At 42.3% G+C, this 16693-nt stretch overlaps 1 protein-coding gene across 1 annotated transcript in view; it reads left to right on the top strand.

Moving 5' to 3' along the window:
- CCDC170 (coiled-coil domain containing 170) overlaps positions 1-15393 on the top strand; it is a 102476-nt gene extending 87083 nt beyond the window's left edge. Inside the window, exons 11-12 of the mRNA XM_059941885.1 lie at positions 11784-12020; positions 14312-15393. Of these exons, the coding sequence (XP_059797868.1) occupies positions 11784-12020; positions 14312-14512 (438 nt within the window). The 3' untranslated portion in view covers positions 14513-15393. The remainder of the gene's footprint in view (positions 1-11783; positions 12021-14311) is intronic.
- Positions 15394-16693: the final 1300 nt, after the last annotated feature.

Genomic DNA, 16693 nt, shown 5'->3' with positions numbered 1-16693 from the left:
GCAGGCGCAGGGGGCCTAGATCGCACCCATGCCCCGGAGCCTGAAGTTCCATTTGCGCTCTTGGGCGATACGGAAGGTAGCTAAAGATGCGCTCGGGAGAGCACACTGTGGGAGCAGGTGGTGGTGGCCCGCTCAAGTGAGGGACACAGTGACTCGCCATCAGAGGTTCCCAGGCAGATGCGCTAAGCCATGACCCCGGCTAAGTGTAGTGAGAGTAGCCGTAGGAGGCCTGGGCCAAGACAACCCTGTGAACTAGAAGTGGTGTTGGGGTGAGAGGAGCCCGCACTTCGTGTAGCAGAGAACGGAAGCAGGAAGAGAGCGGAGGCAGGAAGGGAGCGGAGGCAGGAAGGGAGTGGAGGCAGGAAGGGAGCGGAGGCAGGAAGAGAGCGGAGGCAGGAAGGGAGTGGAGGCAGGAAGGGAGCGGAGGCAGGAAGGGAGTGGAGGCAGGAAGGGAGTGGAGGCAGGAAGGGAGCGGAGGCAGGAAGAGAGCGGAGGCAGGCCAGCAGCTGGTGGAAACTGAGGGCTGTGTCTGTAGAGTCTCATCCTGTTTCGTCTCGGTGACTTTGGTCTTAGGTCTACATCACATGTCCCCCGGATTATTTTAATTATTTACAAGTGGTCTTTCCACTTAACCTTTTCACAAACAAGCCTGATTCTCATAATTAAGTTTTGCTCTTCTGGTGATGTGATTATGCAACGCGTTGTTCTAGTCACAGTGGCAGGCTTAAGACTTTCCAACTCCAGCATCGTTGGTGTAAAGGAACATTTTCAAGTGTGGTGTATACAGAATGCTTCTAGGAGATACAGGATGGGGTATTATATAATGTTCAATCCTGAAGTAAAAAAATGGGTTCCCTTTAGTTTTCCTTTCAATGCTTTGACCATGATGGAGAAAATCTTAGAGGTTATTATGTCCCAGAACACTTGCTGGCCTACGTTTTAAACAAAGAATAAGCCTTATGCTCAGTGCTGAGTACCAGCAATAGTACCTGCTAATACCTTTTTGTTTTATTGTTAATACAGTGTTTGTTTTATTGTTATCTCCCATTTGTGGCACATTCTGTTGAAATCATATAAAATTCCCTTTAAAACAATTAAATTCCTTTAAGTTAAAAAGGTGGTTAAGTTAAAAAAGAAAATGGATCATATAGGTGACATGTGGACATGTAAACATTGTGGAGGTAGAATGGGAATAACTGAAATATAGACAGATTGGAGAAGAGAATGAAAATGAGTGATAATTAAATGCAATAAGCAGGTGAATAGAAACTCTGATTGGCTGCTGCTAACACCGTGATAATTTCTGCGAGTTGGAGCAGTGGGAGAAGAAACTGGGCAGAGGACAGGGCCAGATCACACAGGGCCTCGTGTGTCATGCTAGGATGCTTGGACTTTTCATCTGGGTCCTGGCGAGCCACTGGAGAATTTCAAGAAGATGATTGAAATTGTCAGGAAAGAGACAAAAAAGAAACAGAGATATGAGGAGAGTAAAGAGACTCCAGAATAAGGCTGTGATCAACAGCATCAAGTGCAGCAGTAAGATGAAGACTGAATGACTATTTGCTACACTTGGCTTTGGGACATCTAAGGCTTGAGCGTGTGTAATAGCAGATCATGGTGGTAGTGAGTGAAGGCTCTGACAAAAAGCCAAGTTTCAGTAGGCTGAGAAATGAAAGAGAAGTAGAAACAAAGATGGCGGCCTAGTCTTCTGGAATACTTGGATGAAAAGGGAACGAGAGACAGGAAAGTAAATAAAATTGGCTTGTGTGTTTAATTTGTTGTTTTATTTTGCATAAAGAGATGCACATACTTCTACAAGTAAGGTATAGAAGAGACTGGATTTGACTGACTCAGCAATCACTCAGGCCCCTAAACATTTAAGTAGAGTGCAAAGTCTGCCTGCCAGTAGAGAATAGAGATCTCTATAACTTACTAATACAGTAAATGCTAACTTCATGAATTTATAAGATTTCAACTACAAAACAGCTTTTTATTGTTTTATTTGAGACATATTAGTATTCAAGACAGACTGATGGTATCAATTCTCCATCTTTGTACATCACCTATGCTTGTCCCTGTGTTAATTTTACTATCCATAAAGCAGTATTTCTGACATTAGCAAAAATGGCCTTCTTGTGTTAGTTTCCTAGGGCTGCTGTAACCAAGTACCACAAATAGAGTGGCTTAATACAACAGAAATTTATTCTCTCACAATTCTGGAGTCCAGAAGTCTGAAATCAAGGTGTTGCTACGGTTGGTTCTTTTTGGAGCATCTGAGGGGAACCATTCCATGCCTTTCTCCTGGCTTCCGGTTGCTGCCTACAATCCTTGGCATACCGCTGCATAATTCTGATCTCTGTCTCCATTTTGATGTGACCTTCCCTTCTGTATGTCTCTCCTTTTCTGTGTCTTATATGAATACCCATTATTGGATCTGGGGCCCACCCTAATCCAGGATGATCTCACCTTGAGCTTCTTATCTTTTTTTTTTTTAATTAATTTAATTAATTTATTTACTTTTGGCTGCATTGGGTCTTTGTTGCTGTGTGCGGGCTTTCTCTAGTTGCGGCGAGAGGGGGCTATTCTTGGTTGCGGTGCGCGGGCTTCTCATTGCGGTGGCTTCTCTTGCTGTGGAGCACGGGCTCTAGGCACGCGGGCTTCAGTAGTTGTGGCTCGCGGGCTCTAGAGCGCAGGCTCAGTAGTTGTGGCTTACGGGCTTAGTTGCTCCGCGGCATGTGGGATCTTCCTGGACCAGGGCTCTAACCCATGTCGCCTGCATTGGCAGGAAGATTCTTAACCACTGCACCACCAGGGAAGCCCCAAGCTTCTTATCTTAATTACGCCTGCAAATTGCAAATAAGAGTACATTCCGAGGTTCTGGGTGGACATGTCTTTTGTGGGGTGGGGGGGGGGCACTCTTACTAAATTAGGCATTAATTTCACCATTTAGAGAGGGTTGATACAAAGTAATAATTTGGACACATTTCTATGTGTTTTGTTTAAAAAACTGAGATATAATTCACATGCTATAAAATTCACTTTTTTTTTTGGCTGTGCTGCGTGGCTTGCAGGATCTCAGTTCCACAACCAGGGATTGAACCCGGGCCATGGCAGTGAAAGCCCGGAATCCTAACCACGAGGCCACCAGGGAGCTCCCAAAATTCACTCTTTTAAAGTACAAAATTCAGTAGTTTTTAGTATATTGACAAGGCTGTGCAGCTATCACCATTCCCTAATTCTGGAACATGTCCATCATCCCCTCACCTCCAAAAAAAAACGAAAACAAAAACCCTCCATATTCATCCTTTCCCCAAACTCTGTAAACCAGGAATCTACTTTCTGTTTCTATGGATTTGCCCATTCTGGACACTTCATATAAGTGGAGTCATACAATATGTGGCCTTTTGCCCATGGCTCTTTCATTTACTATGTTTTCAAGTTTCACCCGTATTGTGATCAGTCCTTCACTCCTGTGTTAGTCAGAGTTCTCCAGAGAAGCAGAACTAATTGGATGCACACACACACACACACACACACACCCACACACACACACACAGAGATTTATTTCAAGGAATTGACCCACATGAGTATGGAAGCTGGCAAATTCAGAATCTGCAGGATGGGCCAGCAGACTGGAAACCCAGGAAGAGCCAGTGTCGCTGTTCAAGTCCAGAGGCTGCCTGCTGGCAGAGTTGTCTCTTGCTCAGGGGAAGTCAGTCTTCTGTTCTATTCAGGCCTTCAGCTGATCGGATGAAATCTACCCACATTATGGAAGGGCAATGTTAATCTTATGCCAAAACACCCTCGGAAAATTAATGATAATATTTGACCAAATATCTGAGCATTGTGGCTCAGCCAAATTGATACATAAAGTTAACCGTTACAGTTTTTTAATGGTTGAATAATATTCCGTTGTATAGATTTACCACATTCTGTTTATTCAGTATTTGATGGACATTTGGATTGTTTCCATTTTTGTTTTGGTCTATGATGAATAAGGCTGTCTTGAACATTTGAGTTCAAGTTTTTGTATGCATTTCTATGACTGTTGCAAAACATGGTTGAAGACCTTGACCCCTAGGTTACCTAAGTCTTCCTCTTTAAGACCCATGTATTAAATTTCCTCCTGAATTCTAAACCAGGAAGAAGCAGACCTTTCCAGATGACCTGTTAAATTTTAATTTGGCAGGCAAACGTAAATATTGTAGAAATGCCTTTTTGAAAGAAAAATATTCTTGCATAGATTTCCCCTCCCTGTGTTGAATCAAAATAATTTTATTATAATATTGCTTATATATGTACAAACAACACTATATAGAAATTTCTTTTTTAAAAAATATTTATTTATTTATTTGGCTGTGTTGGGTCTTAGTTGCAGCACACGGGATCTTCGTTGTGGTGTGCAGGCTTCTCTCTAGCTGTGGCATGCGGGCTGTAGAGTGCACGAACTCAGTAGTTCAGCACGTGGGCTCTCTAGTAGGGGCGTGCGTGCTCTAGGGTGCGCAGGCTCAGTCGTTGTGGCCTGCGGGCTTAGTTGCCCTGTGGCATGTGGGATCTTAGTTCCCTGACCAGGAATTGAACCCATGTCCCCTGCATTGGAAGGTGGATTCTTAACCACTGGACCCCCAGGGAAGTCCCTAGAAATTTCTTAATCTCATTACATTTTTACCATTATAAAATCCAAACCAATTTAGAAATAAAAACAAAGTATAAAAATAGAATTTAAAAATTAGCAATATTAATTCAGTATGCTAGATTTTAGTTCCCTAAAATCACCATTAGTAAGAATGTGCAGTACTGACTGCTTGTGGTATGGGCTTCTTTTATTTTGGCACGCCTACCGTTTATGTCATCTAAGGATGGAATGATTGATTATTCTACCATGTGCTTTATATTGCTGCTGCAGTTACTTTGCTTGTACATACACCATGACATAGTTTGGCCTCCAATTGGCATGAACACATTATTTATGTATTAACTCTACCTTTGCTCTTTCTTCATTAACCTATAGGATAATTAAAGTGATGTTACTAACCGGCAGAAGCATAGCCTTATGCACAAGTGCAAATGCAGGCACTGAAGTCACGTGGCAGAACTCCAGTTCTTTGTGGAACTCATGCAACGCCAGTTGCTTTGTAGCCGACATGGGTTATGAATAGTTTCAGCTGAGTAGATTGAAACACACAATAACAGTGGCTTGGTCAGGAAAGATGTTTACGTCTTTCTCACTGCAAAGAAGCATGGACATAGTCATTCCATGTTTAGTAGGATAGTTTCGTGTTCATCACTGATCCTGGCTTGTTCTCTCTTTCTGCTTCACCATCCAGCAATAACTTTCCTCCTCAGTGCCACCTCTTAGTACAAGCTAGCTGCTGGGGCTCTGGCTTCATTCCAGGCACCAGGCAGAAGGAAAGGTGGAAGGACATCCTGCATGCCACTTTCCAGGAACAATACAACACTTCTTAGTCTATGTTGGCTGGAACTTAGTCCCTGGGGCTCACTTGGATGAAGTCAGCCTAAGAAATGGGTCTTTATTCTGGGAAGTAATAAAAAAAGGAAGAATAGGTATTTGGTGGTGAGCTTTCAGCCTGTACCATGTGGCTCAATCTTAGTAGGGAGCTGTGGCCAAAAATTGGTAGTCAGACAACCAAAAACTAGTGGAAAGCCATGATTGTCTTCCTTGTAGTCTCTCAAGGAAACACCCAAAGAGGATAACATTCTTCAGCCACCAGCAAAGCTCTCTTCTGCTTTCTAACTTTCTTGATAATCTCCCACATAAGATAGCTGCTTCCCATTCTCCTCCCACACTCCAGAACTTTCTCCAGTCTAGCCAGTGCAGCCTTTCTTTATATTATTTTCCCCGAACCTACCATCTTGAACTCAGCTCTGATTATGTAGATCCATTGACCTTGAATTGCCCTGAACTCGCCCCACTTTGAATGTGTACATCATTCAAAGATGTGAGAAAGAACCTCCTAGGTGCTGCGGAGGGGTTTGGGGTGTGCTCGGCCTGCAGAGCGGAGCATCTTCCTTTGATTTCTGCTGTGGTTCCCTCCATTTCCAGTGAAATCTCTGTGGTTCTTTGCGGAGGGGCACAGCATCATTGGGCGACCCTCCCCCTCTGCTGTCCCACCCCCTTTAGAGAGCCCTCTTGCAGTGCCTGGCTCCCGCAGGGTCCTATTTTCAGCGCGATCTCCTAAAAACCCTCCAGGTGGAGAATTTATATCCTCTGGCAGATTCAACAGGTCCGATTTTACGTTTTATCACCTTCTCTTTCAGGGTCTTTGGCCCTTATAACACGAGAGAATTGTTCACCAGATTTGAAATGCCTTCCCTCAAGGAGGCAGATGCCAGATATGGTATTCACTGGAAGTGAAGCAGACTCGGAAGCTGGTCCATCCTCGCTGGGGTCTGGGTGGCACATCAGCCTTGTTTATGACCATCTCTGTCCCACTGGGAAAAAATTGTGGGCACAGTCTCTCACTGAACTCTGGACTGGATCTGATAAGCCCCCTTAGTTGGATTAAGAAACCCATTTGCCTTGGCCCCCTTTCCCCACCCCCCGACCCCCCATCCTCCCAGCAATCTCGTTTGCTGGATTTGACTTAGGAGGCTGAGGCCTACTTCCTACTGCTGGCTCCCAGTTCGGTCCTGGTGGCTTGGCTTGGAGTCCATTACTTTCTCCCTGACAACAAGAATTCAGGCAGCACTTAAGATTGTGATAAAGTCTCATATTTTTGAGAAATTCTTGGCTATAAATTTTTCTCATTAGGACTTGATTTATGTGCTTCTAACTCTCCAAGCTGTGTTCCATCTCCTTTGGTAGATGGCCCACTGTAAATGTTTTTCTAATCTGAGTAGAAAGGCTGAATGTATCTCCTCTTCTGTTAATACAAGGTTTTTAATGCAACATGGCAATCCCAGGAACTTCTTGCTTTGCCCCATGTTTTCTCTGAAGCACTGAGATAGTTGGCATGTGAAGGGAATCTTTATGTTTGAAAGGGAGATAACCTTGTTTTAAAATTGATATTGATTTCGCCCATCTAATGTCCCCTATTTGTAAAATATTTGAAAATCTACACAATATATTATTTAGAGTACTTGTTCATATAATTTATAAATAAATGTACATATATATTCAGAATTTTTTACTGATAGGATGCATTATACATGTATCAATCACTCATGGGAAAGCTCCCTTCTCAATTTTTTATTTTGAAAAATTTCAAATCTATAGAATAGTTTCAAGACTAGCATAACAGACATTCTTTTACTTTTCATGTAGATTGTTAACATTTTACTGATTGTTATATTTTGCTTAATGAGAGAGACAGAGAGACAGAGAGATACAGAGAGACAGAGAGAGGAACCATTTGAGAGTAAGTTGCAGACATCATGACACTTCATCCCTAAATACTTACCAGGTATATCTTAAGAACAAGAGAATTCTTCTGTGTGACCACAGTGCAATCGTTACACTCAGGAATCTACACTGAGATAATATTCTAATATACTCGTACTAATATACAGTCCACGTTCAAATATGGGTTTTGATAACTTGGAATCCATGAATGATCTCCAAGGTCGGCCCCTGTAGACCTGCACTTCGTGGGCACCATTTCCTTGTCTCAAGTGCTTGCCCTACTGGTGCTGGTTCGTTTACTAAAAAGCTGACTCAGAATCCCTTCCCCCAGCTGTTGCTGGCATTTTATTTCCTGCATATTTCCCAAGCTACAGCAGTTGTTCTTACACCTTCTGGATTGCAAGCAGCTGTCAGTTTCCCAAGAGATTTCCTCTCTCCTGCATGGAGCCAGTTCAGAAGTTTTGAACTTGTCCAAGAGTGTCTGCCATTGACTTCCTCTCTGCCTGGAAAGGAATTTAATTTCTTAAGAATCTGTGTGTGTGATAGTAGGTAAAAACAAGTTTCCAGTTTAGGTATTTGACTTAAGCTTTCTCAGTTTAGTGACATTACCCAGACAGTATAAATCTGATTTTCCATCTGGACATCCATATCCCAAACAGGCACCTTTCCTCCATATCACGTCATAATTCCAATCTTAGAATAGCTTCTACCATTCCTCTGACTTTCCAGAAGTGTTGGAGGACCCTTCAGAGTTTAGGTCAGGTCAGCTTGTGCTCCTTACGCCATAATTCTGGAACTCAGTCTCCATGAAGATGAGCTCTAACCCCGAGACTCGGTCAAGATTTTAATCTCTGACAGTAGCCTCCAAATGTAGTCTGGGTAAATTGCAACAATCTCAGAATCCTTCATCAATAAATAATCAGCAGTCCAGCAACTAAATGATAATGTTGCTTTATTATTGTTACTCAAAAAAAAAAGGAAAAAAGAAAAACGAGGATTTCATTCATCAAGAGTAGCAGTATTTTAAAGCCTCTTTTCCATTGTTTTCTCTCTCTCTTGTTTCCTTGCTGCATGACACCTATATCTCCTCACAAGTCCCTCTTCCATCATCCCAAGTTTCTTCCAGAAACACTTCCTGCAGCCTAGTTAACAGAGACTCTTTCTTCCCACTCCTCTCTCAGCTTTTTATCGGGTAGATCAATTTAGTCTCTCAGGCTTTCTTCTTCCCCAACACTCTCCCCATTACTCAGATTTGCCCTGGGAACAACAGGATGGGAGTAGATGCAGCAAGAAAGCATCTTTCCTTTTTAGGAAAGAAGGGATAAAATGAAAGGGGAAGGGAGAAATCAGCAAACACTCATTATTTGGTATCTTTTTATTACTTTCAGATGTAACTTTTAAATGATTTTCAACAAAATTAAAACACAAATTTATGCTTTTTCTTTGAGAATATGCCTGTAGGCCTTGTCTGAACTGTTAGGAGGCTCAGAACTAAATTCAGAGCTCTGCTGGTATTTGCGCTTTGTCCATCCCACGTGTACTTCTTTATTTCAAAGTAATTTCTTTTGATGCATTTAAAGGCTTCTTCGTAAATGTACTTTACAATAACAGCTTTATCAAGATATAATTCACATATCATAAAACGTACCCTTTTAGTTAATTTATTTATTTGTTTATTTTTGGCTGTGTTGGGTCTTCGTTTCCGTACAAGGGCCTTCTCCAGCTGTGGCGAGCGGGGGCCACTCTTCATCGCAGTGCGCGGGCCTCTCACTGTCGCGGCCTCTCCCGTTGCGGAGCACAGGCTCCAGACGCGCAGGCTCAGTAGTTGTGGCTCACGGGCCTAGTTGCTCCGCGGCATGTGGGATCTTCCCAGACCAGGGCTCGAACCCGTGTCCCCTGCATTGGCAGGCAGACTCTCAACCACTGCGCCATCAGGGAAGCCCAAAACTTACCCTTTTAAAAGTGTACAATTCAGTAGTTTTTAGTATATTCACAGAGTTTTATAAACATCACTGCTATCTAATTTCAGAACATTTTCATTACCTGAAAAAGAAATGGGGAACAGTTACTCCCCATTTTCTACTCCCACCAGCCCCTGGCCTTTTCTGGATCTCTCATATAAATGGAATCGTATAATAAGTGGTCTTTTGTGACTGCGTTACTTCCCCTAACACAGTGTTTTCAAGGTTCACCCATGTTGTAACATGTATCAGTACTACGTTCCTTTTTATTGCTGAGTCATACTCTACTGCATGGATATAGTACAACTCTTTAATCTACTCGTCCATTGATGGATATTTAGGCTGTTTTCACTTTTTGGTGATTATGAATAGTGCTGCTACGAACATGCTTGTGAAGGTTTTGTGTGGACGTAAGTTTTTAGTTCTCTTGGATATATGCACCTTGGAGTGGAATTGCTGGGTCATAAGTCAACCCTATGTTTACAATTTGAAAACTGGCCAACTGTTATTCACAGCAGTTACACCATTTTGCATTCTCGCCAGCAGTATAGGAGGGTTCCAATTTCCCCACTTCTTCACCAACACTTGTTACTGCCTATCTTTTTGGTTATGGTCATCCAGTGGATAAGTGGAAACTCATTCATATTTATTTTGAATGGTCAGTTAAAAAATTTTGTGTCTAATTATGCAAAACTACCTCAAATTCTTTTTTTAAAAAATCGTGGTAAAATATACAGAACATAAAATTTTACCATTTTTAACCATTTTTACATGTACAATTCAGTGACATTAAGTACATTCACACTGGTGTGCAACCATCACCGCTATCCATTTCCAGAACTTTGTCATCATCTTAAACTGAAACTCTGTGCCCATTAAACAAGAGCTCCCCATTCCCTCAGCTCCTGGTAACTTCTCTCTTTTTTTTTTTTTAATTTTATTTTATTTATTTATTTATTTATTTATTTATTTATTTATTTATGGCTGTGTTGGATCTTCGTTTCTGTGCGAGGGCTTTCTCTAGTTGTGGCAAGCAGGGGCCACTCTTCATCGCAGTGCGCGGGCCTCTCACTATCGTGGCCTCTCTTGCTGCAGAGCACAGGCTCCAGACGCGCAGGCTCAGTAATTGTGGCTCACGGGCCCATTTGCTCCGCGGCATGTGGGATCTTCCCAGACCAGGGCTCGAACCCGTGTCCCCTGCATTGGCAGGCAGATTCTCAACCACTGCGCCACCAGGGAAGCCCGCTCCTGGTAACTTCTATTCCACATTCTAGCTCTATGAATTAGCCTATGCCAGGTAACTCACAGAAGTGGAATTATACAATATTTGTCTTTTTGTGTCTGGCTTATTTCACTTATAGTGATGTCTTCACAGTTCATCCATGCTATAGTATGTATCAGAGCTTCATTCCTTTGACTCAGATTCTTTTTGTCGGCAGATCTGGTATAATTTTCAATACTAAACTAATAAAGAAAATGTGCCTCATACTTGAGGATGCTCTGTTTTGGCTTTAAGATCCTGGGATAGCTTCTGAGAGAGAGGTACCACCCCTCCCTCCTGCCTGCAGCGGATGCTGTGGTTACCTCCCAGTTCCCATACTCACTGGTAAAGTCAGAAGACAGTTTTCCAGAAAAACTGCTAATTTCCCTCACAGCACTGATGACTTGCCAAGGAGATTTTAAGTGGGGCTTCCTTGTGGTAAATCACCAAAAGGGGAGACATTTTGCTCTTTCTAATGTTTTTATACCAGGGATGACCCTTTGGCAGGGGTAAAAAGTGCAAGTTGCTTTACCTGTGGAGCTCGGTAGAGTCTATGTGTGAGTACCACAGACTTTGTTTTAATATTTAACCCCTGAATCGTGCTGTCTACCATTTCATCTCATCAATCTTCCACATAATGATACTCTAATATTTGCTCATAAATTATAACTGCTTTAAGACATGTTCCTCCAGTCTATATGCTTAGCAGAGTCTGTATAACTGGGTTGGATTCCATTCTTTATTCATGAAAAGAGTTGTTAAATGAATTTCATTGACTTAAAAAAAATTTTATTATTTATTTTATTATTTTTGGCTGTGTTGGGTCTTCGTTGCTGCACGCGGGCTTTCTCTAGTTGTGGCGAGCGGGGGCCACTCTTCTCTGCAGCGCGCGGGCGGGCCTCTCACTGCGGTGGCCTCTCTTGTTGCAGAGCACGGGCTCTAGGTGTGCGGGCTTGAGTAGTTGTGGCTCGAGGGCTCTAGAGTGCAGGCTCAGTAGCTGTGGCACACGAGCCCAGTTGCTCTGCGGCATGTGGGATCTTCCCGGACCAGGGATCTAACCCGTGTCCCTTACGTTGGCAGGCGGACTCGCAGCCACTGTGCCACCAGGAAGTCCCCACTGACTTCTGATTTGTCTTGTTTATACAGTTTTCCTAAATAAATGCAGAAGAAATTATCAGCATTTTCTTTGACTGCTTAGAATAAAACTTTGGAACAGACCAAAGCCATTGAAGACCTAAATAAATCCAGAGACAAACTGGAAAAGATGAAGGAGAAAGCTGAGAAAAAGCTACTGTCTGTCAAATCAGAATTGGAGAAGACAGAGCATGGGGCTAGGGAGAGTAAAGAGAGGGCCAGGAACATGCTAGAAGGGGTAACCAGTGAAATGAAGACATTAAAACAATCTCTGGAAGAAGTAGAAAAGAGAGAAAAGCAGGTGGGTAGAAATCTGGCAGTGAAACCTTCATATTTAGGAAAGATGGGGCAATTCAAAAGCTTGATAATTATTCATACATTTCTTCATAACCAATTTATCAAGCTTTCTATATCATTCCAATGTATCTGTCTGTCTTCTACCGTCTTTTTGGCATTAAAAGTACCATTGTGATTTACTCCACTAAGAAAAACAATTCACATTTTCATGGCACGAACTGTAGCAAAGAAAAAGACATTCTTATCAAAGCCATGGAAAGCCTGTGAAAAGCCAGGTTCTGGTTGTGAAGAGGTTTTTATTATATCTGCTGATTGCCTCTGAAGTTTGCGTTATCCCAGATCTTCTAACGTTATCCAGGGCCGCAGCCTCAGGAGGGAAATTTTATCTCCAGCAGAGATCAATTGCAGGAAACAATCCCAATTCTCAAACAGTGGCACCCAGACCTGATGGCCGACCAAGCCCAGATGTAAACCATAAAACAGAACTCATGCGCCCGCTGGTTGCAAGGAGGAGTTTTATCTGGTGAGCCCATCAGGAGGTCAGGCATAAAAAAACATGTCCTGGGCAGCCTGACCCCTGCTTTTGGCTTTTATCTCAGTCTCTTTCTGCAGCTCAGAAGGGCACAGAGTAGACTCTGATCCGAGGATATTTTTTCTCTTTGGCTGCCTCTGCTTTGGCTCATGTGTCAGGCCGAGTTGAGGAAGGCCAAACTCTAAGAGTGAGTGGTCTCAGAGGAAACCTCTCATCAATTAAGAGCATTGGCCATATTCAAAAGGGTGGAAAAGTTTGGGGAAAACTTTTTCATCAGGGAGACTAGGCTGGAAAGAGTGTTCTGTTTCCCCGAGTTGGATTCAGCATAGGAAGGATGCTGGTACATGAATGAGCGCACGGTGAGGATGTTTGGAAGGCACTTCTCCAGGAGGAAACATCTGCCTTCGGATTGGATCACACCTTTTCTAAAATGGAAGGTACCTCTGGAGAGGGGTTGTCCGGCCACCTCTAGTTGATCTGCTTCTGCTTTCGCCTAGAATCACAGCAACCAGTCAATGAGAATTTGAAGGGGTATAAGGCACATTTTGTCCATTTTCTCTAGCTCCACAACTCTCATTTTTCCTTTTGTGATGGACAAATAATTGTCCCAGAGAGTCCAGTGTTGTGGGTTGTGAGGTGGCAATCTGTGTGATGTGATTTGGTCAACACTTAGAAGTCCTCCGTTTTCGTCAGCTCATACTTTGTTTTTTTGCCATTTGTTCTTCCTTTCGGTTTTTGTTGTTGTTGTTATTTTTAAATTTTTTTAATTTATTTTTTTAAAACATCTTTATTGGAGTATAATTGCTTTACAATGGTGTGTTAGTTTCTGCTTTATAACCAAGTGAATCAGCTATACATACACATATATCACCATATCCCCTCCCTCTTGCGTCTCCCTCCCACCCTCCCTATCCCACCCCTCCAGGTGGTCACAAAGCACCGAGCTGATCTCCCTGTGCTATGCGGCTGCTTCCCACTAGCTATCTATTTTACGTTTGGTAGTGTATATATGTCCATGCCACTCTCTCACCCTGTCACATCTTCCTTTCGTTTAAGAGGTTCATTGCCCAGTTAACAGCCCAGTGCATAAATGCTTATAACACAAGAGGCACAACCACACCAACAACTGTAGAGCATTTCCTAGCAGGCAGAGCACATACACAGTCATCGTTTCATTTGATCCAAATTTCAGAACAGCCCTGGGAAAAAGGTGTGGTTAGTCATTCACCCTGGAAGTGGGAAAATGAAATCTTACCAAGGCCAGAATCTCATTCATAGTTGCTGAACTGGGCTTCTTGATTTGGTAGCCGATACCATATTAATTGGCTCATCAGAAAAGTGGTTATGAAATTGCTGAAGGTTGGTGTCTGAAAGGACTTTAGAGGTAATTTAGCAGGCTAGCCTTCTTCTTCTCCTCCTTCTTCTTCCTCTTCTTCTCCTTCTTCTTCCTCTTCTCCTTCTCCTCCTCCCCCCTCCCCTCCCCCTCCCCCATCCTCCTCCTTCTTCCTCTTCTTCTTCTTCTTTTCCTTCTTCTTCTTCTTCTTCTCCTCCTCCTCCTCCTTCTTCTTCTTCCTCTTCCTCTTCCTCTTCTCCTTCTCCTCCTTTTTCCATAAATGAGAGAATTAATCAGAGAGTAATGAGAGTAAGTAATTTGCCTAGCTCATGCAAACCTGGGTTTTCCACAGATGTTTGGGTTGCATTTGGTCTAGCAGTGTTGATGCACTTTGTTCTCTCAATCATTGCGGTTCTGTTTGACATTGCAGCTGGCGGACTTCAGGGAGGTGGTTTCCCAGATGCTGGGCTTGAACATGACCAGTCTCACTCTTCCTGACTATGAAATCTTCAAATGTCTTGAAAGACTGATCCATTCACACCAGCATCACTTTGTCACCTGTGCCTGCCTCAAAGATGTGACCACAAGGCAAGATGGACACCCACAGGGCCACTTACAACTTCTTCATTGAACACTGTATCTCTTGAGGGAGGGGGAGATGAGAGATAGGACAGAGTTCTCAATTTCACAAATTCCCCAAACCTTTGAAGTTTGATCAGTGTGTGAATATCGTATACTTTGATGATAGAGCAAGAATCGATCATGGGCAAAAAAGGATCTCAAAGGTGCCAGCCTTAGGTAGATGTTTGGCACTAAAAACACCTATTATTTTATTTGCTAGCACTTTGGGACCCAGATGAATTTCACTAGATTGTGTATCTAGAATGGGAAATGACGGTAGGGAATTAACAATTATGGGGTTTCTATTGTGAGTCAGGAGTTCTACTACCCAGTTTAATTCTCATAATAATAATGTGGAGAAACTTTACTGTTTTTACTTTACAGCCTCTCTGGGGCTTGAGAGGTGATCTTGGTTACCTACCTATGATTGCAGTTAGTTAGTGACAGAATCAGAATGAACACCAGGTCGGCTCAGTAGCAAAGACTGCACCTTCTCTGTTGTTTCACAGTCCTACTGTTTCTCCTGAATTCCTGTGATTCTGGTGGAAATTGCCTTCATCACAAAGCAAGGAAAACATCTGTACAATCAAGGATTGAAGTCCAAAAGTGACTGAGATTTATGAGTGTAACCCACATGATTTCTTTAAAAAGCCATACACCTAGTTATGTGGATGAAACATACATAGATCTGAGGTCCTGTAAAATGGTCCTCTTTTAAATAAATGTTGCTACCAGATCGTATTTGGTGGTAATCATTAATGTTTGAACAGAGCCGAGCTCAGTACTTTAAAAATGAAAGCTTTAACGTGAAATACTGGTAAGATGAAGAAATCATACACAGTTTATTCACCAATATATCAAATATCCTGACAGCAGGGATACTTTTTCAGGTTCGAGATTTTATAGTGAATTTCTATCATTTTCTGTCTTCCTTTTAAATTTCTATTTCACAAATATTTTTCAGGAAACCATATTCTTAACTTCCCAAGAAAAACCTGTTTCTCTTTTGGGTGATTGTCTTATTTCTATTGATGCCATAAGAAAAAAATTTTATAGTCCCTTAAAAGAGCATTAGTGTCTAATTAAAGGAGAAGGAAAAAATAGATTACACCCAAGCATTAAGAGAAAATGAAAACTCCAGAAGAAAGGAGGTGAGTTTGACACAGTTTGGATGACAGCTGACGTAGAGGGAGAGTGACCAAGGGTCTCCGCTGGGGGATGGGTCGTCTCTGCCTGGCTTTCTCTGTCGTGTGCATTTTGCTACTGCACAGCCCTGACTTAGGACATGAACGAGGTCTGCAACAGGAGGGGAGGTAGCCACGTATTCTCCCAAGGGAAGGTCTGTGGTCTCTGGAGATCCCTCCACGTGCTCCAAAGATGCAGTGGCTGCTGCTCCGGACCCACATTCACCTGGAGTGGAGAAGGCGACTTCGCTCTTCGGGTCTCTGGGGGATAGAACTGCTGAGTGACTCTGCTCCGTCCAGGCCACAGAAAACCGTCGTTGATGGGGTCGGGGTGGGCGGGCGGGCCCAGGGGTGGGGGAGATTGTTTTTGTGCACTCTCTCTGTATTCATTTTCCAAATACAGTCTTTGATGAACTTCATTTATTTTCTTTGTACATTTATTTTTGACACTCTTCAAAGATGCTTTTTAACAACATCACTTTAAAAACATACACTGTCATAATATTATTTTTCCATTTTGACTTATCATTAATTGTATTTCCAGATTCATATAAGAGATTAAAAATGGTCCATACTAAAAATGGCTAGTCCTGTACTTTCTCCTTACTACACAAAATTACATTCCATTTATCTAAATATGCATTTATATAATATTTCCAAAATATAACTCAAGCATAGATACAATCATCTTTAATACATATAGAAATATTTAAAGTGTTTGAATATAATCCTTAGGAATTTCTGGTGGAAAGACTATATGGGATAAGAAAAATAAATTCTGTCTATGTATATATGTCCATATGTGCATTAACTATTTGTCATTTGGACAAATTGAGAATCCTTTAATAAAGCCGTTTCCCTTCTTGTTGAAGTGCCAGTTGGTTGTCGGCTTTCCCTCTGTGGCCTTCATTCCAGAGGTGGCAGGCCAGCTTCACATTTTTGTGTTAGATTTTGTTCTTCTATAATATCCATGTATATTTCATGTTGTCCAATAAAATGCATTAGTG

This window comes from Balaenoptera ricei, chromosome 12, assembly GCF_028023285.1.
Source record: "Balaenoptera ricei isolate mBalRic1 chromosome 12, mBalRic1.hap2, whole genome shotgun sequence".
NCBI lineage: Eukaryota > Metazoa > Chordata > Mammalia > Artiodactyla > Balaenopteridae > Balaenoptera > Balaenoptera ricei.
This window is presented reverse-complemented; position numbering and strand designations above follow the sequence as displayed.